The sequence below is a fragment of the Saccoglossus kowalevskii genome, chromosome 11, assembly GCF_978046115.1.
Source record: "Saccoglossus kowalevskii chromosome 11, keSacKowa6.1, whole genome shotgun sequence".
NCBI lineage: Eukaryota > Metazoa > Hemichordata > Enteropneusta > Harrimaniidae > Saccoglossus > Saccoglossus kowalevskii.
Window position 1 is genome coordinate 31650858 of NC_140651.1, and position 23371 is coordinate 31674228.

Sequence of the window (23371 nt, forward strand, 5' to 3'; positions counted from 1 at the left end):
ATCAGTTGCTGCTTTGTGTTCATACTAGACACACCTCGTCCTAGTCTCTTCTATTCCACGACCCAAACCCCTTTCCTACAATGTAATGTGTTCGATTGATTTCTATACTAGAGCGGAATAATTATGTTATAACATCTATAAACACGTATTTTATTTATTAAATTGGAACAAATCACACAGGTCTATAAATATATAGAAATTGTCAACATTAAAACATAACATATTATTTCGTTGAGGGCACTGTGAAAAGATTGTGGTCGTATCAGCGACCGAGATACGATATACAAAAACAATTGAATCGTTGGCAAATAAAACCAACAAAATATTCATAAATGAAAAAACAACAATATTAAATGTATATATGGAAATTGAAAAAAAAAAGTAATAAAAAATGGAGTTTATACCAACAACGGATTTTATTCAGATTGGAGTCGATAAACTATAAAAAATAGATTACCAGTGATTATGAAGAAAAATATCCCATGCAATCATGCTTGAACTCAATGTTACAAATTTATTTGTGAGTTGTAGGTGAATACAATGGTCCAAATGGTGTGCTTCAAATCAATATAGAAACTATCACTCTCTAAGTATTTACTTTGTTCGTCGTTGGTTGGTGACATGTTCACAAGACCACAAATCAGTCTCCAATATAGGTGTCGGAGTAATTTCTGAATCATTTATCTGTGAAGCATTGTAATTGAAACATGCAATATTTGTTAATCGCTTTATTCATTTCGTTTTATACAAGTTCAATAATACTGTATTCTGACTTATACATTGTTGCAAAATACGGATTCTGAAGTGAGACGACGACATGAATGCGAACGTGGTAGAAACCACCGCAGTGTGTTCTTTTGTTTCAATTTTTATATTCATCCAATTAGAAGTTTTCCCACTAATTTTCTTACACGGTAAAGAGTTTATCGATGTATATCAAGGGCATACTGCCAATTCTGTATCATTCTTACAATTTGTGTTATATCGTTGATATCGAGTTGTAAGTCTCCGGATTTCCAGTGGGTTTTCCGTTAGTGAATAAATTCTGAGTTTTCATTAAGTCGTTCTTCTGTGGTGATTGGTGCTGATTGTGTATCAGATAATTTTGCATACTATATTTCGTTACATTTCCATATCCGCAACGTATCGCGCCCCACATTTTGGTGCCGAGACCAGGATATATTGCGGATTTTGTGACAGCTATCGCGTACACCCCTTATAGTATTGCAAAATGACGTCTGTTTCAAACACTTCAGCCCAATCACAATCTACAACCAAAACCGAAAATGTAGCTTCGCTTCGCTCGGCAAGGAAGGTACAACGTGGTTTGGTTACAAGGAACACTAATCGATTGGAAATCTGTTGGGTTCTTGGGTGCAGTGAAGGCCGTAACAGGCTAAAGAATACAAGCTCGGTATAAACAACACAACTGGTTTATTACAGTAATGGCGGCGTTCTGATTACGCATGTGCAGATGACGTAATAAAGTACATGTCATTAAATACGACCCAAGCTCAATATACTACATCCCTCCCCATCTAAGTGAATCTCACTCTAGCAGTCTATATTGGGATTTAATATATAATGTTCTTTTCTGGATCAGTTCATTCTGCATGCACTTGTACTGAATACTGTAAAACTCAACTAAACTACAATGTGGGTGGCGCTAGGCTCACACCCTAGTGCAGGCTTTATTCTGGCCTATCATATGCACTGTTTCAAAATGTAACTAAACATACATATCATATTTATCTGGAAATTTCCTCTGACGACTAGATCTACGCACTTCTGGCACCGAGGCAGAAGTTTCTGAAGATTGTTCATTTATAGGATCTGTTGTCTCATCTTTCAATGTAGTAGATTTGTTAGTAGTTGGAGGTGATACATTCTCTACAAGTTCTTCCGGTTTCAATGATGACGAATCCTGTTTAGGAACTGGCACTGATGGCGAGATAGAAGGCATCCGTATTGGTACAGGTACCATATTCGGTTTACTCTGAGTTTGGTCACTTTGCGTAATTTCCTCTGATGGCAATCTAGATCTAAGCTGATCTTGATGTCTTTTCCAAACTCTTCCATCCTGAAGTCTAACTAGGAATGTTAGTGATCCCCACTTCTCTTCAATTACTCCAGGTATCCATTTTGGTTTTCCTGCATAATTCATAGCAAATACCGAATCCCCAAGGAAGTAGGTGTAATCCCTTGTTTTTGTATCGTAATTCTCTTTCATCTTTCCCTGGTTATGCAATACTCGTGTCTGAAGTGATGGTTGCACAAGATCAAGTCTTGATCTTGGATGTCTATGCATAAGTAATGCTGCAGGAATCTGTCCTGTGGTAGTCTGTGGCGTGATTCTGTATCTTGCCAAAAACCGATACAATCTGGACTCTAAACATCCTGAAGACTTTCTGAGACCTCCCTTGACTGTTTGTACAGCTCTTTCAGCTAACCCGTTACTGGCAGGATGGTAAGGAGCTGTTGTGATGTGCTTTATTCCATTTGTTTTACAAAAGGATCTAAACTCTTCGCTGGTGAAACAAGTACCATTGTCTGATACTATCACGTGCGGTAGACCATGCGTAGCAAATGTTTGGTACAATTTGTTGATTGTTGCTGTGGATGTTGCTGTCGGCATAACGTGAGCTTCTATATATTTACTATGAGCATCAACAATGATTAATATCATTTTACCTTCATATGGACCTGCAAAATCTATGTGCAGTCGGAACCATGGCTGGTTAGGCCATTCCCAAGCATGTAATGGTGCTTTAGTTGGGGATTTCGTAGAATCCTGGCATGCTGTACAACTGCGAACTCTGTCATCGATTTCAGCATCTAACCCTGGCCACCATAGGTAATTTCGGGCCAAAGCTTTCATGCGCACTATACCAGGATGACCTTCATGAAGTTCCTCTAAGATAGCTTCACGAGCCCGAGCTGGAATTATTACCCGCGACCCCCACAAAATACATCCTTGCTGAACTGAGAGTTCTTGTTTGCGTCTAAAATACGGTCGCAGTTGTTCCTCCACCTGCTCAGGCCAACCTTGGGTTACCCACTTTAAGATGTGTGATAATACTGGATCTCTTGCTGTCCAGTTTGCTACAAGCTCAGCCGTTACTGGTGATCCATCTAGTGTTGATAATGTAAGAACCACCTCTTCAGGGACAGGTACACTGCCTGGTTGTTCCTTTATGGGTAAGCGACTTAATCCATCTGCATTTCCCATATTAGATCCTGGTTTATACTCTAACTGGTATTGATAATTGGCTAGTGTAAGTGCCCAACGCTGAATTCTGGCACTTGCCAACTGTGATATAGCTTTATCTTCCTTTAACAGACCAAGTAATGGCTTATGATCTGTTTTGATGCTAAATTCACGCCCATATAGGTACTTATGAAATTTGGTAACACCAAACACAATTGCTAGTCCTTCACGTTCTATCTGGGCATATCGCTTCTCTGCAGGTGCTAGTGTGCGAGAGGCAAAAGCTATGGGCTGTTCCATTCCATTTGGCATTCTATGGGAAAGTACTGCTCCAATGCCATATGGAGAAGCATCACAATCCAAGGTTAGTTTCAAACCACTATCATAGTGTACTAACAGTTGAGACGACTGTAATAGTTCCTTTGATTTGCTGAATGCTTCCTGCTGACTTTTCCCCCACTGCCACTTGGTGTTCTGTTGTCCAAGTTGATACAGTGGTGCCAAAACAGTGCTAAGATTCTTCAAGAACCTATGATAGTAATTTAAGAGACCTAAATAACTTTTAAGCTCTTCTCTGTTCTGAGGCACTGGAGCTTTCTGTATGGCTGCCACCTTTTCTTCTGTAGGACGAATACCAGTAGCATCAATGCAATGTCCTAGGTAAGTGACTGATGGTTTCTTAAACACACACTTGTCTCGTTTTAGTTTGAGTCCAGCTTTGTCTAAGCGATCCAAAACTTCATCTAAATTCTCTTCATGCTCTTTTTCGGTAAGTCCAGAAACCAGTATATCATCGATATAAACTGCTGTCATTGATATGCCTTGGACTGTCTGTTCCATGGTTCTCTGGAAAATACCTGGTGCTGCTGATATACCGTAGGGTAAACGTGTGTATGCATATATACCTTTGTTAGTATTGATGGCTGTCAAGTTCTGTGACTCCTCATCCAATAGCAATTGCTGATAAGCATGACTCAAATCTAACTTAGTGAAGAATTTACCCCCAGCAAGCTTTGCATACAAATCTTCAACATTGGGTATTGGGTATCTGTCAACACATAAGGCTTTGTTTAAAGTTTGTTTGTAGTCACCACATATGCGAACTTCACCTGTTGCTTTAAGTACTGGTACAACTGGTGAAGCCCAATCTGAGTAAGATACAGGTCTAATGACTCCTTCCTTTTCTAAGCGATCAATCTCTTTATCTACTTTATCTCGGAGGGCAAATGGTACAGTACGTGCTTTCATATATCTCGGTGTTATCTCAGGATTAACATGCAGCTTGATGGTAGTGTTTGTTTGTAGTCACCACATATGCGAACTTCACCTGTTGCTTTAAGTACTGGTACAACTGGTGAAGCCCAATCTGAGTAAGATACAGGTCTAATGACTCCTTCCTTTTCTAAGCGATCAATCTCTTTATCTACTTTATCTCGGAGGGCAAATGGTACAGTACGTGCTTTCATATATCTCGGTGTTATCTCAGGATTAACATGCAGCTTGATGGTAGTGTCTTTCAGGGTTCCCAATCCTGGTTCGAACAATTTTGGATGTTTACTAATCCATGACTCTCCATCAAGATGAAAAACTTGTGGCCAGTCTAGTTTTATTATTTCTAACCAGTCTCTGCCTATCAAGTTTGGACCATTACCTGGTACAACCAATACTTTTAATTTATGTATGGTATCTGCTTCACGTGCCTCCAGTTCTGTCTTACCTAAGGGGTTAATGCAATTTCCTGCATATGTTCTCAATCTGGGTAGTCCCTCAGTGTGTAGTTGTAATGCTTGCTGACCAACTTTCAGTTTCTTAAACTGCTGCTCACTTATCAAACTTACTGCTGCCCCCGTATCAATTTCCATGGTTGTCGGTACCCCATTCAGTTGAAGGTTGTATCTATATGGCTGTGTTTTGGAAATACTTAATGCAGTTCTATACAGGTCAACGTTATATGTTTCCTGCCCATATGAGTAGACTGTGGTTGGTTCAGTAGAAATAAAATTATTTTCTGTTCTCCCTTGTGACTTGCAATATTTAGCAAAATGATTCTGCTTATGACATTTTCTGCATTCTTTTCCCCAAGCTGGACATTTCTCCTTTTTGTCATGAGGCCATTTACCACCACAACCCCAGCATGACTGTTTTTTATCACCATTACCAGGCCCCCTAGGCTTGTGTGATTTCTTCGGTTTGTAATGGGTCATTCTGTGTACTGTGGGTACATTGCTAGGTGCTTCAGCCCCTGCATTGACTGTAGACATATTATGTGCCTGAGCTGTAGTGGCTTCTAGTGAACGACCATATTTCAATAAATCATCAAGGGAAAAATTCAGCTCTCTTAATCCTTTTTCTCTTATTTTCGGATTTATGCATTTCTGTATGATCTGAGATTTTATTTCTCTCTCTTTCTCATGAAATTCACAGTTATTGGCTAGCTGTCGTAATCTAGCAGCAAATTTATCAAGTGTTTCTGATGGTAACTGACTTGCCTGGCGAAACACATACACTTCATACTCTACATTTCGTTTTGGCGCGAAGTACTCACTCAGTTTTGTCTTCAACTGTGCGTACGTTTCGTCTTCCGCCTGCTCCAATCCGAGGTGAATTTCAAAAACTTCTTCCCCCGCTAGGTGAAGTAGGAGAGCTCTTTTCCTCGCATCCTGTGTAATATTCTTGGCTACAAGATAATTATCGAATCTTGCTATCCACCTTTCCCAGCGCACTGTAGCTGTCTCTGGCGGAATTGGGTTGAACGGTTTCAAAGCATCCTTGCCGTCCATTGTGACGCTGATTTGTTTTGTCTTCAAAACAGGCTCAAAAATAATTTGTACTCACTTCACTTGTTCTGACGGTTTTCTGTACGTCAAAGTTACTCCTCGTCGCCAAATTGTTGGGTTCTTGGGTGCAGTGAAGGCGGTAACAGGCTAAAGAATACAAGCTCGGTATAAACAACACAACTGGTTTATTACAGTAATGGCGGCGTTCTGATTACGCATGTGCAGATGACGTAATAAAGTACATGTCATTAAATACGACCCAAGCTCAATATACTACAAAATCCTACTCTCTGATTTTGACAACAACCACGACAAGGTGTTAGCTTTCAACGAGATCGCCGATCTGAATGAACTTATCAACGAACGACGCGCCAAACTGCAAGCCGTCGACGAGGACTTACGTCTCGCTATGCATCACGAGGGTGAAGAAGAGTCAACTATCGAAAAAGAAATGGAGGAAAGCTACGATTATACTGATGAACTATCCATGAAATCACGTAGAAGGCAGCGACGCATCGACGCCATTGACCCACGCAGACAAGCACCGAACACAGGCTCCAGCGCCGGTTCAACTCCACGCAGCAACCCATCAGCTAGTACGCACAGAACTGTGAATTTGCCGAAAATTGAATTACCAACATTTTCGGGCAATGTATTGGAATGGATCACATTCTATGACACGTACAGGTCTACAATTCACGATGATAAAACACTCGGAGACATTCAACGATTCGCATATCTCAAGGGGGTATTACGAGGAGAAGCCCTACTCTTGATTTCAAGTTTACCGCTCACAGAAGTGAATTACGCCCAAGCGCTCGCACTTCTCAACGAACGTTACGGACAGAAACATATGATTATTTCCGCTCACATGGAAGCTCTTTGGCAGCTGCAGTCGCCCATCGACGATGTTACGAGTTTACTACGCTTCAATGACACGCTAGAGTCTCATATCCGCGGACTGCAAGCCCTGGGAAAAGATGAATCCACGTACGGCGAGCTACTAGTTCCCATGATACTACGTAAGTTGCCTAATAACATTTGCACACAAATTGCTAGAATCCACGGCAACAAAGCCTGGAATATTGTCGACCTGAGAAAAGCTATTACTGCCGAAATACATGCTTTACAGACGGGCCTGACAGATGTCAACAATGAAGGTCAGACTCTTGGGGGTCAAATGTCACGACTCTCAATAACCGCTTTTCACGCGCCTACTTCTAGGTATCGTAAACAACGACATGCAGTGAGACAATGCTTATTTTGCAAAGGTTTACATAACCCCAGCGATTGCACAACAATCACCGATCCAAAAAAGAGACTTGACATAGTGAAGAGGGACAAATTATGCTACAACTGCCTTGCAAATCACTTGGTAAGCAACTGCACTTCGAAATTTAGTTGTAAACATTGCGGACTTTCCGTCCATTCTTCGCTTCATTTCAATGATCGCCCAGCTCAAATATGTGTGTGAGCACTCCAGCCAGCGACAGAAACACAACGCAAGCACAGAGCAATGAACATTCGGCAAATGGATTAACCACTACACGCGCAAATGACACACACGTTCATCTTTCAACTTCACAATTTCGCCAACCTACCGGACCTGTCCTATTAAAGACAGCCGTGGTTCCTGTTACTGCCAAAGATGCCATAGATGGGAACATTATTCATGCCAATGTATTATTTGATGAAGGGGCTACAAGGTCATTCGCTACTACCAGATTTGCAGAGAAAATCAGCATGAAGCCCACCCATCGAGAGACTGTCAACCTATCAACATTGGGTCATCAGGACAAGTACTCAAGAACACTATTTAAAGGTGAGATCCATATGCATACCCTGACTGGTGACATTGTATCTATAGAACCTCTTGTTATACCTGACATATCTAACAATCTGACTCACCATGTGACACCTGACTTACTTGATTTGCCATATTTACGTCATCTAAACTTGGCTCACCCTGTATCAATCGATCAGTCATTTGATATAGATATTCTAATTGGCTTAGATTATTTTTGGGAGATGGTCGGAGACCGTGTCATTCGAGGATCTGGACCAGTTGCTGTGAATTCTATTTTTGGGTATATTTTGTCTGGGCCTAAAAATAATGGCCAACCTAACTCAAATGCTCAAGTTTTGCATGTAATCACAGATACTCAGTATGAGGAGAAAGCTATAGCCTCATATTGGGACCTGGAAACTATTGGCATATCAGCTGACGATTGTAAACAAAACAATGTTGACAAACACATTGACTATGAAACATACAAAACCACACACTTACGACGTGATGGTGGTCATTATGTAGCTAAGTTGCCATGGAGACAAGAACATGATGAACTACCTGTCAACTATGAGGTCACTCTGAACCGCACACGCAACATGGTACGACGCCTACCTAGTGACATACTTCCTGTGTATGATAGACTAATTCGTGAGCAAGAATCAAATGACTTTATTGAGAAACTACCTACCTGTGACAAAGGTGAAGGTCACTTCCTACCACACCATCCAGTGGCTAAACAGAGCTCCACCACACCAATTCGCATTGTGTATGATTGTAGTTGTAGAAAGTCAGCTAAATCACCCAGTCTAAACGACTGCCTGGATAAAGGCCCTCCCATGTTGAATGACTTGACATCCATATTGATTAAATTTCGTTCAAACCCTGTTGCTATCACTAGCGACATAGAAAAAGCCTTCCTACAGGTGAAACTAGAACCTGAGGAGAGGAAATTCACCAAGTTTTTGTGGCTCTCAGATTCAGGCGATACAGAGAGTGAGTTCGATACATATCAGTTTAAATCTGTTCTTTTTGGGGCGACACCCTCCCCCTTTATTCTTAATGCTGTTGTAAGAGCTCATTTGGATACTTACAACACTTCGGCCATTGCCAGGGATTTACAAAACAATATTTATGTTGACGATGTCATTTCTGGCGTTAACAACACCAATGAGGCTATTGATTACTATACACATGCAAATGAAATGATGACGTCAGGTGGTTTCAATTTGAGAAGTTGGTCAACCAATGACAACACACTAAGAGAGATTGCCACCAGCGACAACAAACATTCTGAAGATGTAGAAGTGGGAATACTTGGTATGAGATGGAATACTGAGACTGATGTACTTTCATATAAACACGTAGATATGCCACCTTTGAATCAATTACTTACGAAGAGAGATGTTGTAAGTGCCACAGCCAGCATTTATGACCTCATTGGTTTGCTTTCAACAGTTCACATTCAGGCAAAATTGTTTATTCAATCTATTTGGCGATCCGAAATTGAATGGGATACACCTCTTGATGATACTTACCTTACTAAGTGGAAAGGTATTGCTAGTGAACTGCATCACCTGACTGACATTACTATAAATAGAAGTTATTTTGGTGGAAACTCCATGGATGTAAACAAGCAAACCTATCAACTACACTCATTTGCTGATGCCAGTACATCTGCATATGGAGCTGTGATATATATTCGATGTATGGAAACTGGAGAAACTGGTATAGTTGCTTCTAAGAACCGTGTATCACCCACCACAGAGATCACCTTGCCTCGACTTGAACTTTTAGCATGCTTGATTGGTACAAGACTATGCAAATTTGTTTACAATCATTTGAAGCCAAAACTGAACATTGATTCGTGTACATTATGGAGTGACAGTCAGATAGCTCTGTCATGGATCGCAAGTGACAAACCACAACCTGTTTTCATCCGAAACAGAACCAAGGAGATAAATGAGTTTAACCAAAGTTACAGATACGTGCCTACAAAGCAGAACCCGGCTGACCTACTGACTAGAGGAATATCAACGAAAGAGCTGAAGTCCAGCAGAAAGTGGTGGAATGGTCCTGATTTCCTGGCAAATACTGCAGATTGGCCACAAATCACATACAACATGCATTCTAATGTTACAAATACTGAAAACACACTTCTACCTATTTCTGACATTGATGGAGCAGTTAACAACAACATACCTGACTTTGATACAAATACCACTACATCCATTAACAATGTAAACAAACCATTAACTAGATCAGACAAGCAGACACTGTGTGACCATAGCATTCCCTACCCACATACTGATGACGCCCTAACACAACAACAGAGTCCATTGATCTCTGACTATGACACAACTTGTATGCATATGGGTCTGGGAAAATTGATGCATCCAACCTGAGGAAGGCTGTCGTAGCAGCACGTGACAAGATCAAGGATTTTGCCAAAAGTCTGTTGTAATCACATTCTGAGCCAGACTGTGTATTTTGTATATGTGTTATGAACATTACAACTTTTGATAACTTTTATATGGGACAATAATTTCTAATCATAGATGATGTATCAATTTGACTCATTACATCGTGGGCGGCAAGTATGTCGGAGTAATTTCTGAATCATTTATCTGTGAAGCATTGTAATTGAAACATGCAATATTTGTTAATCGCTTTATTCATTTCGTTTTATACAAGTTCAATAATACTGTATTCTGACTTATACATTGTTGCAAAATACGGATTCTGAAGTGAAACGACGACATGAATGCGAACGTGGTAGAAACCACCGCAGTGTGTTCTTTTGTTTCAATTTTTATATTCATCCAATTAGAAGTTTTCCCACTAATTTTCTTACACGGTCAAGAGTTTATCGATGTATATCAAGGGCATACTGCCAATTCTGTATCATTCTTACAATTTGTGTTATATCGTTGATATCGAGTTGTAAGTCTCCGGATTTCCAGCGGGTTTTCCGTTAGTGAATAAATTCTGAGTTTTCATTAAGTCGTTCTTCTGTGGTGATTGGTGCTGATTGTGTAGCAGATAATTTTGCATACTATATTTCGTTACATTTCCATATCCGCAACGTATCGCGCCCCACAATAGGCGACATGTTAAACCAATTTTTTTATATATATGATGGCCCTTTCCAAACAAATTTCTCTGCGCAATGTCCCTTTCTCACAGCCCGTTCTCCACACAATTAGATTACACTCCGCGAAGCGGAATACTATACCCCAACCCGTCGTAGATGGCGGCACCACTTTGACATTGTTAATTAGTGCTGCAGCAAGGGCCTAAAAAGGCCATTATTTTGGTAGTTGGTGGCACCCAAAGTGCCACATTTGTACTCATGCATAAATTTGAAGTTTAATATGTCTAGAGTATGAAACAGCCTGAGGACATTTTAGGAAATGCTGGCGAGCTGAGAAATTGATAATGTAGAACCGCCAAAACAGACGCTAGCGGTATTATAAAATGGGGTAGGGGAAACGTAAACCCACATATATTTTCTGCTAATTACCCTATTTTAAAAACCTATACCCCGTTTTAAAGCTAGTGCAATGGTCTTTTAAGCCATGTAAGATATTTGGTCAGAGGCCAGAGACAAAGGTCACTTGAGGTCAAAAGGTCACATGACAAATGTATTAAATGCATTTTCAGGAACATACAGTTGTTTGTGCACTGATAATTGGCTTTTATTGTCTCTAGGCATATCATGGTTCAGAAATATGGTTATACTTTATGCTTAGATGATGGCAGTTGTAGTGATAATCGCCAAAAATATGTTTATAAATAATTAATATCATTTGAAAAGGTCATAATTTGCTATATATTATAGTATACATTTATGAATCGGTCATGTGTATATGCACACACTCTTCAATGATATGATTTTTATATGATTCCCATTCATGCATACATACATACATAAATTAATCCAAATGTTTAGCTTCAGCAGAAATTTCCCTGAAGAATTTATTGCAGATATCAATGCATGTGTAAGATATGTGCTACATGAAAGAATGTATTTTGATATCTAAACATGTTTTCTTATCATGATTACATCAGTATTGCAACTGTTTGGTTGATGACACCCTGCAGCAGAAAGTAATCTAATAGACTGAGAAACTACTAATATTTTACAATATGGTATTGACTGTTAGAGTAACTTATCTCGTGATTGTATAATACCAGGTATTAAATCATTTGTGTGAGAGGAGTGTTTTTGGATACAGACATGTGTATCCCGGCCCATTCAAAATAAACGTTAGAGGAATAATGGCAATCATCAAAATCTGCTCTGTGTGTAATTAGTCATCTCCATCAGTATCTGTGTCACTGTCATCGATATATAGTGCTGCTATTGTTAGAGGGTTGGTGCATTCACCTTCGTTGCCCTCTAAACGAAGTTGTGCTTCGCAGAAACATGCCGCTGTACATGGCTGGTTGTTGTCGAGACATGTACAGTTTGTGAGGCAAGAATTGTCTTTGCATGTACACAACAAATCATTCATGAGTTCCGGTGCTGCTGGTTCCTAATCCATCATGCATGGCTGTAAGGAATTGTCAGCTTCCCTAAAGTATCCATACTCTGTTGGTTCTGGGATATCAGGGATAGTGACATCTGCTTGCCTCCATATCATCAATTGATATGTAGTGCGTAGAATATGCTGTTGGAAGCTGTTTTCAGTTGGGGGAAGTTTCTTAGGTGCAATCCGCTTTGCTGCTTTTTCACATCGCAAAGTATCGAGCGAGACACATCCGGCCTGGCCATACAAAGCACCTACAAATGCAGTACAAGCAGCCCTCTGCTGTCTGGATATCTGCTATTCTTCCCCAAGATTGGTAAGTGGCTGGAACAGATTCGCTTTCTGCATCATAATTCTGAAGGCTGTGCGTTTTCCGTGTCCATGGAATGCAGTGTCACACCCAGTAAGGCAGTATACAGCAAGGAGAATATTGCGCTGCTCTTGGTTGAGCTATTCAAATATGGTATGCACAGGGATATATCTAGTAAGTGTGACGTGTTTACCTTCACGACCAGTGAGGAAGAATATTGTTCTGGCATGAATAGCTGGCCGATGATGCACAAGCAAAACAAGGACATCTGTGTCTGGGCTGTGGACAACAATCTGCTATGCACCTTCATTGGCTGCGAGTACAGCATGAAGCACAATCCGTGTGTCAGCTTCTTCCTGTGGTGATGCCAGTGATGGACAGGGCAGGGATTGCTGACTATCTATTCGTAGAGCCCCATCGATCTGACCCCTACTGATATACAGTACCTGGTTCTCCCCAAGAATATGACCCCCATGATCAGTCATGTAGTCACTATAACACCTGGCAAGCTGAGCTTTGTTTTGTCCTCTGCTGAGAAATGCACGCCATACTTTTGGTGTCTGCATGTCCAAACTTACATGATATTCATGCCCTTGGGTTGATGCCGTTCTTTTCTCTCTAGTCTGGTTTTTGATGCTGTCCTTATCGTATCTGTCAAATGCAATGTGAATGGAAGTGCTGCCATGTTTGTTGCTTTTCTGGATAATGTATTGCATGAAGTCAGCTGCCATATCCCTGAAGGTGACATTTGGCAAAGTAGAAGATGGAGGAAGCATCTGAATGATGGCATGTCCATCGAAGATAATGGCATCACAATGACCCACAGTGCTCTCATCACCGGGCAGGAGGTCTTCAAGTTTGTGCAAGAAATCAGACTTTGCACAAGACAAAGGTGTACCATCATCTGAGAATAAACTCAATGGAACTGAGGCATTTTCGAAAGCCATCACTCTCTGGAGAGGTACTCGTTTTACAGCATTCACTGCCAGTAGCCTTAGGTACATCACTTCTCCCGAAATTGACACATCTTTGCACGAACCCTGACAGACTTGTTCATGTCAGACATAGTCTTAATGTTTGATCTGGGTAATGCATCGTATAAGCTCTTTTGAGGTGCATCCTGGCTTTTTGCAGGTACCAATCTCTCGCTTATGAATCGGGATGCAAGGGCCGCTCCTTTTTGAAGTGCTGTTGTCAAACATTGTTCAACCTGTGCAGAAGCAACACAGCCAGTTGCAAAGTTTATGAGGTTAGGAGGTGGCTCTCTCAGATTGAATGGGTCTGCAAAGGTTCAAACATACTCTTCATCTTTGTGACATCTGTATTCCAGCGTTGGATCTCTGCATTGGTTGTATGGCCTCCTTGTGCAGACTCTCGATTATGACTGATAATCTGGGTGAAACGACAGGAATATATTCCAGTTGTGGGTCTGGCAAGAAACCACCGGGCTAGTGCTGAGCCTTTCAGGGTCAGGTCGATGATTCCCCCTGTGCCCTTTAGGGCTTTGTTTTCTGTCGCTGTAATCCAGCCAAACTCGGTTGAACTTTCCATCAGTCAACTTTGGAACAAAGGTTCCCTCATTAAATTCAGCTTTCACATCCTCAGGAATTCGCAACATCATCAGCAGCATTACTGGCAAATATCTTGCATAATTTGTGCGGTTGCTGGCAAAGAGAAGAGGGAGAAGCTGCACTTTGGCTGCTTGATACACAGACCACTTTGCCTCTCTTGTCGCAGCAAGGAAGATTTTGAAGGGCACCATGACATTACAGAGAAAGTCGTTCCAGAATCTGAATGTGGGTGAGAGTTCACGTCCTTCATCCCTATACTGTTGCATCAATGGAAGAAGTTGTGCATCAGTACACTCTTGAAGTTGTGTAAGAATATCTGTCGCTGTGTCGGAGGGACCTGGTTCATTGATAGAGGCACACAGATCGCCAAGTAAGTTGTTGAATTGCTCAGGTAAGTGTAGCTCCTTTTCCTCACACCACTGATGGAACTGTAGCAGAAACTATAATGCAGTACTTCGTCAACAAGTTTCATGGCATACACTCCTCTGTCAAAGTCTTTGCCTGAGAGAATTTGTTGTGATGACCCTGCAGCAAACACCCCAGAGTCATGTAGAAGTTGCTTGAGGCCAGCATCACCATAGAGAAATCCGATCCCTGAGAACACGGACATTAGCAAGTGCATCCCACCATCAACAGGAATGACACCGGGCAGCTCATTTTGATGTGACCAAACAATCTCCAGCGCTTTGGTTAGTATACCCATGTCAAAACATACTGGGATGTGTGAGTGGCCAAGTGTTGAAGATGCCTCCTGTAGTCGCACCAGAGTAGTGTAGATAGTTGCAGGATCATTTGGCGGAGACATAAGGATAGGGTTGAATGCAACAATAGACACACCCTGTGCTTGATCACTGGACAGTTTCACATGATATTGTCTCCAGGGAGGAATAACTGTCTCTTGTGTATTGTGGAATATGCCAGATCTGGCCATATTGTATATCAGTTCAGTTGTACGGGCATCTGCAACATCTCTGATACTTGAAAGTTCTTCAAGCTCTTCTGAGGTTGGAGCTGGCTGAAGGACAGGTTCTGGTCGTTTCATTGGTTTTCTATATGGAAGAATCCAGGAGAGGTCACCACCTGAAATCATATACGTGTAAATATATATTAAACAGCCTATAAATAGGTATGGATATGCTTCTTTCCAATGCTGCATGGCATTGTGATAATCTATGGTTTACAAATTTTAAACTCATCACACATGCAAATAAGTGGACACTTCAATACATCTACAAACCTAAACTAGTAAGTCATTTAGGCAAGTGGATCTAATGATACACATGCATACTTCTATAAGCAATGTTTAGTGAGCCAGCATTAATTAAATCAAGCACTAATAGGATTTATACACTACCTTGCACAAGAGATACATCTAGACATCTATCAGGAGCACGTGGAATGGGAGGGAAATGAATGTCACCCTGCACTGTCTGGGTCACTAGGATGCTAGTCATGGCGTGAGTAGTTCGCTTGCCATCCACTGTACGCTCGTTGTGATCCCAGTTGTCTCCCACACCGATGACCATTTTGCCACCACTTTCCTTGGACAATACTTGGGGTGGAACGAATGAGCCATGCTGTGCTGTCTGTGTTGCGCTAACCTGAAGCGCTGCTGATGTAAGGAAGCGACGCAGTTCTGAATAGGATACTGAATAGCCCAATGAAAACATGTGTTCCACAAGCTTCCTGCTCCCAAATTCATGATGAAGGTGGATGGCCAGCCCCAGATGCTTTGATGACATTTGTGAAGAGGCCAAAGTGGTTATATCACATGCAATGTTCAAACACTGGATCTGGTCATTATCAGCAATATCCGCTGCCTGGGAAAACAGGTCTTTGTTTGTTAGCCACCCTATAGCCTTGTAGAAAAGAGGGTACACAAAGTCTTTCAATGAGGCCATTGTCATGTCATCAGGAGAGAAGTAATTCTGTGGCGGAGCTGTTGATTTTCTTAAGCGTTGGCGTAGGATACCGACAGCTTTATGTACAATGACAGCTTCATCAGTTTCATCCTCAGGTGACTCTGTATCATCTAGCTGCTCCATCTCTTCAGATGTGCCCTTTAGTGTTTTCACCAAGTCACTTAATTTACACAGAGCATCACCCACTGAGATTTCACTTGAGCATACAAGGTCTGACATGCCAGGTTGAGGAACAAATGCAATGTCAGGGCATTCTTGCATCAGCTTCCGTTTCAAACGAAAAGACCTGTACTTCTCAGGGTTCTCAACACCAGCTTCAGTTGCAAGCTCTTGAAAGCGAGATCGTAGTGTTGAAAGGGTGAAGACTTGTTTTTCGTTTATGATGGCGGGTCGGAATTCATTACTAAGGGCCTTCAGTGCAGTTTGGTATGCATTTTCAGTGGCTGCTTCCTTTCGATGTGCTGCAATGTGTCTATCACTTATGTAGCTCGGGTAGCACCAATTTTGTCTATGGTACCGTGCTTCAACAGCTACGAGATCCCCGTTTGCAACACCATAAAGTCGTGCCAACATGGTCTGATCACTTCGTTTAGCAGCAGCTAACATTTTTGTGTACATATTCTCTGTGTCAGGCACATTTTCGATAGAAGCCTCTACCATGGACCAGCCGTATCTGTGTTTTGGATTGCAATTTCCCCCACAGATAAAGCAGTTGTTTTTCCAGTCAAATGCAGATGTTGATATTCTAGACCGGGTTAATGTTGCACTAACATCAAGCAAAGCATTCCCACCACCAGCATCTACACTACTAGTACTGCTACAACTACGCTTACTTACCACTCGTTTGATGTGTACACGACTGCAGTATGTTGCTCTACAGTTCCTGTGATACTGGATACTTATTTCCCCAAGGGAAATTTCTTTCTCAAATGCAAGTAGTTTACAGCCAATGTCATCTTGACGTTCATGACATGCTGCAAATAAGGAAGCAATTTTGGACAGTTCTGGGTTTCGTGCAGCATTTTTGGGAGAGAAGCCTTGTGAACAGAATATGCATGTACCACTGTCAAATATTTCACATTTTCGTTTCTTCGAGGTGTTCGCAAGACTGAAATCTGCTGACATCTTGATGAATTACTTTAGGCTGTCTTGATTTGTAATCTTACTGTTCTGAAAGAAACAACAAAACCATTAGAAAGTGGCATTTCCAACGTGTGTGTGTGTTAGGGAGAAAAAAGCAAAATTGTGTGCAAAGCTATTGCACATGTATAGAAAGTACAAACACTTTTCAAGAAGAATAAGAATGTTTCTATCCACATGTTGATTTGTCAACATGACTCCTATGGTCAAACAGAAACTGTAATTATCTAAATGAAATGGTATTTTACTAAGCATAATTTGATCAATATCAATTAAGTGAACCATGAATATGCTAAACGGTGAAAATATGTGTGATACCATTGGTCACGTTGTAGAGTATGCATTATGCAAATGAGTTCACATCTCATTGACCTCTGTATTTGACCTTTATGTTGTATTGTATTCACTACCTGAGCCATGGTGTGATGGCTGCACCTATAGTTGTGTGTAATAAACCAATCCTGTGTAATCCTCTACCTGGTCTAACCATCCTTGATTCTACATGGTGTCAGAAGTGGGATCCTGCTATTCACAACATTACTACACGTATATTTATTATGTATGGTGTAAAGAAAATCTGTTTTGACTGACAGGTAACAAACAAAGACATTCTGGTAAGATACTGCTAAATTTCTTTGTAGAATTTCAAGAAGTCTTCCAGTGAGTATTATGGCCGATTCATTTCGAAAACCAAACATCTTAATATTTGAAGGGGATGTAGCTGAAAATTGGAGGATTTTTGAACAGGAATATGACATTTTCATAAGTGCAGCTCATGGTAATAAAACTCCCAAGACAAAAGCATTCATCTTGTTGAATCTTGCGGGTAGTGAAGCTATAGAAAGGGAGAGGTCATTTGTGTATGCTGCTGCTATACGTGCAGATGATGGTTCTGTCATAACTGCTGCAGAAACCAGGGAGGACCCAGAGTGTCTGAAACGCAAGTTTAGGGAAGTATGCAACCCTCAGTCTAATGTCACTATGGAAAGGCATAAATTCAATACTCGTAATCAGAAACAGGGTGAAACTGTCCAGGCATACGTGAGCGATCTTCGAAATAAAGCGAAAAGCTGCAAGTTTGATGCATTACAAGACGAGCTAATTCGTGATAGACTGGTTTGTGGCATTGCCAATGAGAGTGTTAGACGACTCCTTCTTCGAGAAAGTGATTTAACATTAATTAAAGCCATCAGCATCTGTCAAATACATGAAATAAGTGAACAGCATTCAAAAACATTGCAGTGCAGATCAAACATAGATGCAGTACAAAGGGGTACACGTCCTAAGCAGCGACCAATTCCAAATTATAAGGCTAACTCTTCATCAGATCAAAACCAGAAATATACTAGTAAACAAATTAAGAATTGTCGAAACTGTGGAAACGCTCATCCTGTTAGGAAATGTCCAGCATTTGGTAAATCATGTCATGGTTGCCATAAAATGAACCATTTTCAGAAATGCTGTCGATCTAGTGGAAACAATCGTGGGTTCAACAGAGCAATTCATGAAGTTGAAGAATATGATGATGACATGTATCAGTTTGTGATTGAAGATTTTGACATATAAACTATTGGTATGAATTCTGCTGCAAACAAAGATGAAATCCATAGTTGTGTATATATTAATGACAGACGTGTTGACTTTAAAGTTGACACAGGTGCTAAATGTAATGTCTTGCCCATGAGAGTATATCAGCATGTGTGTGCAGGACATAAAGAACAAATTGATACACGTAAAAGAGTACAATTAATTGCATATGGAGGTGATAGTATGAACACTGTAGGAACCACAAATTTGACATGTTGCAGTGGTAACCATACTTACAATTTGGAATTCCACATTGTTGACAAGAATGTCAAACCACTACTTGGCTTGCGGGACTGCCTACGAATGCATTTAATCTCACTTGGCCAAGAAGTTCATCAAATAGAAACTGTACAATCATTCTCCGAATCTATTCTCAAAGATTATTCTGACCTTTTCAATGATGATCTTGGTAAATTGCCTTGTGTTTACAAAATGAAAGTCGACCCTAGTGTACCTCCAGTGGTTAAACCTGCTCGAAGAATTCCTAAAGCAATGAATGACCAGGTCAAAGCAGAGTTGAGTAGAATGACTAACATAGGTGTAATCACTCCTGTAACAGAACCTACTGAATGGGTGTCGTCAATGGTTGCCGCCAAAAAAAAGAGTAGCAATGAAATAAGAATATGCTTAGACCCTCGAGATCTTAATAAGGCAATTCAGCGTCCACACTATCCTATGCGCACTGTGGAAGAGGTAGCAGCAAATATGGCAAATGCTACCGTGTTTTCGAAATTGGATGCAAAATGTGCATTTTGGCAAATACCACTAGATACAGAATCCTCATTGCGTACTACTTTTAGTACACCATACGGAAGGTACAGATTTCTTCGAATGCCGTATGGTATAAATTCAGCATCTGAGGTCTATCAATGTTCAATGGAACAGATATTTGCTGGATATCCATGCGAAATAATTGTAGATGATATATTTGTAGCAGGCAATGGTAATGATGAGCATGATGATAACTTAAAGCAAGTATTGGATCGGGCTAGACAAGTCTCCTTAAAGCTGAATCCTGATAAATGCAAGTTCCGATTGAAACAAGTCAGCTATGTAGGAAATCTTTTCACAGATCAAGGCTTGAAACCAGATCCCGAGAAGGTAAGGGCGATCAAGGAAATGCCTGTTCCAGATGGTGCAGCTGCCCTGCATCGTTTCTTAGGTATGATCAATTATCTATCAAGGTTCATCAATAACCTTAGTGAAATTGCAGCACCATTGTACGAGTTGATACACAATGATGTAACATGGTGTTGGCTTGATCAGCATCAGAAAGCATATGAACAACTGAAACAATCTATAACTAGCCCAGCAACTCTTAAGTACTATGATGTTTGTAAGCCAGTGACGTTAACATGTGACGCTTCACAATTTGGATTGGGAGCAGCATGCTTACAAAATGGAGAGCCAATAGCTTTTGCCTCCCGAATGATGACTCCAACGGAACGAAACTATGCTCAAATTGAAAAAGAATTGTTGGCTGTTGTATTTTCATGTTGCAAGTTCTATGATTATGTCTACGGGAAAGAAATAACAGTTGAGACTGATCATAAGCCACTAATTTCCATAATGAGCAAACCACTTCATTCAGCACCAGCTCGCCTACAGCGAATGATGTTACTGCTACAAAAGTTCAACATAACACTGGTGTATAAACAAGGTGAAGAATTATACTTAGCCGATACATTGTCCAGAGCTCCATGCAGTAACACTGTGCAATGTGATTCAGAAGACATGAAATTTGATGTAATGACCATCATGCCAATATCAGATGAAAGATTAGCTGAATTAAAAATTGAGACAAGTACTGATAGCACTCTAAGAAAGCTAACTAATGTAATTCAGCACGGATGGCCAATGTACAAGAAGCTTTCGCCTGAAATTCGATCTTACCATGCGTTCCGTGATGAACTCACAATTGATGACGGTCTTGTAATGAAAGGACTTAGATTAGTTATACCGACATCATTACGAGCCAAATACATAGCTCTACTACATGGAGGACATCCGGGAGTTGAAGCAACTAAGCGCAGAGCCCGAGATATTGTCTTTTGGCCATGCATGTCTGACGACATTGACAAGGCATTGTCTTCCTGTGCTTGAGAGCACACCAACAGAAAGAGCCACTAAAATCCTATCCTATACCAGATCTACCATGGTCAACAGTAGCAACAGATATATTTCAATGGAATGGTCTACATTATCTTGTGCTTGTGGACTCATACTCGGGATGGTTTGAAATGGACACGCTACGTAATATGACATCCAGGACTGTGATAAGTAAAATCAAGAGACATTTCACAGTACATGGTATACCTCACACTATTATTTCAGATAACGCAGGACAATTTGCAAGTATAGAATTTAAACAGTTTTCAAAGGAATGGAATTTTAACCATATAACAAGTAGCCCTGAATATCCGCAGTCAAATGGTCTTGCAGAAAGAGCAGTACAGAGCGCTAAGAAACTTCTAGAGAAAACAGAGCGAGAAGGATCCGATTTGTATCTCAATTTATTGAATCTTCGCAATGTGCCTAGTGATAATACATTAGGATCTCCAGCTCAACGATTAATATCAAGAAGAACGCGCACTTCAGTACCGATCAGCAAACCACTACTAAATCCACACATTAAGAATTCAAGAAAGATTTCATCACAACTTAGCAAGAAGCGTGGACAAAAGAAGAAGCATTTTGACAAATCAGCTAAAGCACTAACACCACTTAAGCCAAACCAAACAGTACGGTTACAAACCCCAAATGGCTATAATCGCTTAGGATTAGTCAAACATATTTCCAACAATCCACGATCCTACATTGTTGAAGTAGGAAACTCAGAACTGAGAAGAAATCGTCGTCACGTACTACCAGTCGCTGAACCTTCACCTAAACAAGAATTTCATGAGAGTGAATTACCTGATGAAATCCGCATACCAAATAAAAAACCCATTACTACATCAGCTGAGAACACAATCCATACAGAAGACAATGAACATGTTCAAAATGATATACCTACATCACCTGGCCGAGCAATTACACCAATTAGATCTCCAGTCAAGACACGTTACGGTCGTACTGTCAGACCAAATCCCAAGTACAGAGATTATGTTGTATAGGATATTACAATTTTTCACTCGTTTAGATCAAGCTTAAAAAGCTTAGGAGGCAGAATAAACCTCAGCTTTTTGGCTTGGAGGAAGAGCAGTCCACCTCTTCTCCATAAAAAAAAAAAAAAAAAAAAATAAAAATAAAATAAAATAAAAATGTGTATTTATGATAATCTATTTGTTAAACAAAAAAAACAAACAAAACAATATATAAATAACAAAATCGATTATCACAGGATTCTCATATTTATGTGCTTATTATTATGAAGTCAATGAACTTGAGCAATGAACTCTTTAACAAATATGAACTGAACTTGAAAAGATTTTAAATTCACAATTGTATGAACTTCGACATATCTTGAAAGGGAGGATGTAGAGTATGCATTATGCAAATGAGTTCACATCTCATTGACCTCTGTATTTGACCTTTATGTTGTATTGTATTCACTACCTGAGCCATGGTGTGATGGCTGCACCTATAGTTGTGTGTAATAAACCAATCCTGTGTAATCCTCTACCTGGTCTAACCATCCTTGATTCTACAACGTGATCATTTGACCTCTGGTGACCTTTGCTTCAGACCTATGAACATATAACTTACAGAGTCTGAAAAGCTATTAATATAGCTTTACAATGGTATACAGGGTTTTAAGATAGAGTAATTAGAGGGAATTATATTAGGATTTATGTTTCCCCTACCCCCATTTCATAGTACCGCTAGCATCTGTTTTGCGGGTTCTACATTACCAAATTCAAACCTCAATTTCTCAGCTCGCCAGCATTTCCCAAGATGTCCTCAGGCTGTTTTATACTCTAGACATATTGTCCTTCAAACTTATGCATGAGGACAAATGTGGCACTTTGGGTGCCACTACCCCCTCTCAGAGGTGGCCTCTGCTGCAGCACTACCTGGTGTGGTTCTAATTTAGCAATATTTGATTTTCCCGTTATTGAAAGGCGCGGACCGAATGTCTGCTGCTAATAATCGCCCGATTGGATTTTGGATTTAAATTTAGAGGGAAAATATTGCGTAGAGATACTCTTACTTCACCTAAATTGGCTATCCTTTACTGTGTATAGCACATTATTAAGCGTGGAAAATACCTCGAAAAAAAAAATCGGGTTTGTCGTATCTCACGGAATGCTTTAAAACGGGGGAGTCACCTGCGCATGCGTCAGATGGCCATAGCGTGTCTTTGTCTACAATAAAGCGTCTACCCATAAGCCTTTGCGCAGGTGACGACCCTCTAGCTTTAACGTCATTACGACGCTAGCACCTTTGTGTGTTTGTTGTGCTTTTATACATAACGCGAGATCTCGCAGAGAACGACAATGGTCTATTAGTCCATGGAGGTATAAACCTCCATGATTAGTTCAATTGTAAAATACAAATATTTTACACAAAATAGAAATTTTAAATTATTGACC

The 23371-nt window shown here is 40.5% G+C and overlaps 2 protein-coding genes across 2 annotated transcripts; one reads left to right on the forward strand and one right to left on the reverse strand.

The window, feature by feature from the left end:
- Window positions 1–4467: 4467 nt before the first annotated feature.
- LOC100377112 (uncharacterized) lies at window positions 4468–5988 on the reverse strand. Its single transcript, XM_006813636.1, has one exon. The coding sequence runs from the start codon at window positions 5986–5988 to the stop codon at window positions 4468–4470; it is 1521 nt and encodes a 506-aa protein (XP_006813699.1).
- Window positions 5989–6394: 406 nt separating this feature from the next.
- LOC100368328 (uncharacterized) lies at window positions 6395–10179 on the forward strand. The gene is made up of 2 exons (XM_085505346.1): window positions 6395–7360; window positions 7606–10179. Exons 1-2 carry the CDS (start codon window positions 6395–6397, stop codon window positions 10177–10179), a joined length of 3540 nt encoding a protein of 1179 aa, XP_085361472.1.
- The last annotated feature ends 13192 nt before the right edge of the window (window positions 10180–23371 follow it).

What these genes read in the sequence shown, in the direction of transcription:
- LOC100377112 (XM_006813636.1), bottom strand. Translation starts at nt 5,988, where the DNA reads ATGGACGGCAAGGATGCTTTGAAACCGTTCAACCCAATTCCGCCAGAG.
- LOC100368328 (XM_085505346.1), top strand. Translation starts at nt 6,395, where the DNA reads ATGCATCACGAGGGTGAAGAAGAGTCAACTATCGAAAAAGAAATGGAG. An exon ending in ACTGCCTTGCAAATCACTTG is followed by an intron (nt 7,361 to 7,605) that starts GTAAGCAACTGC and finishes GTCCTATTAAAG; the next exon opens with ACAGCCGTGGTTCCTGTTAC.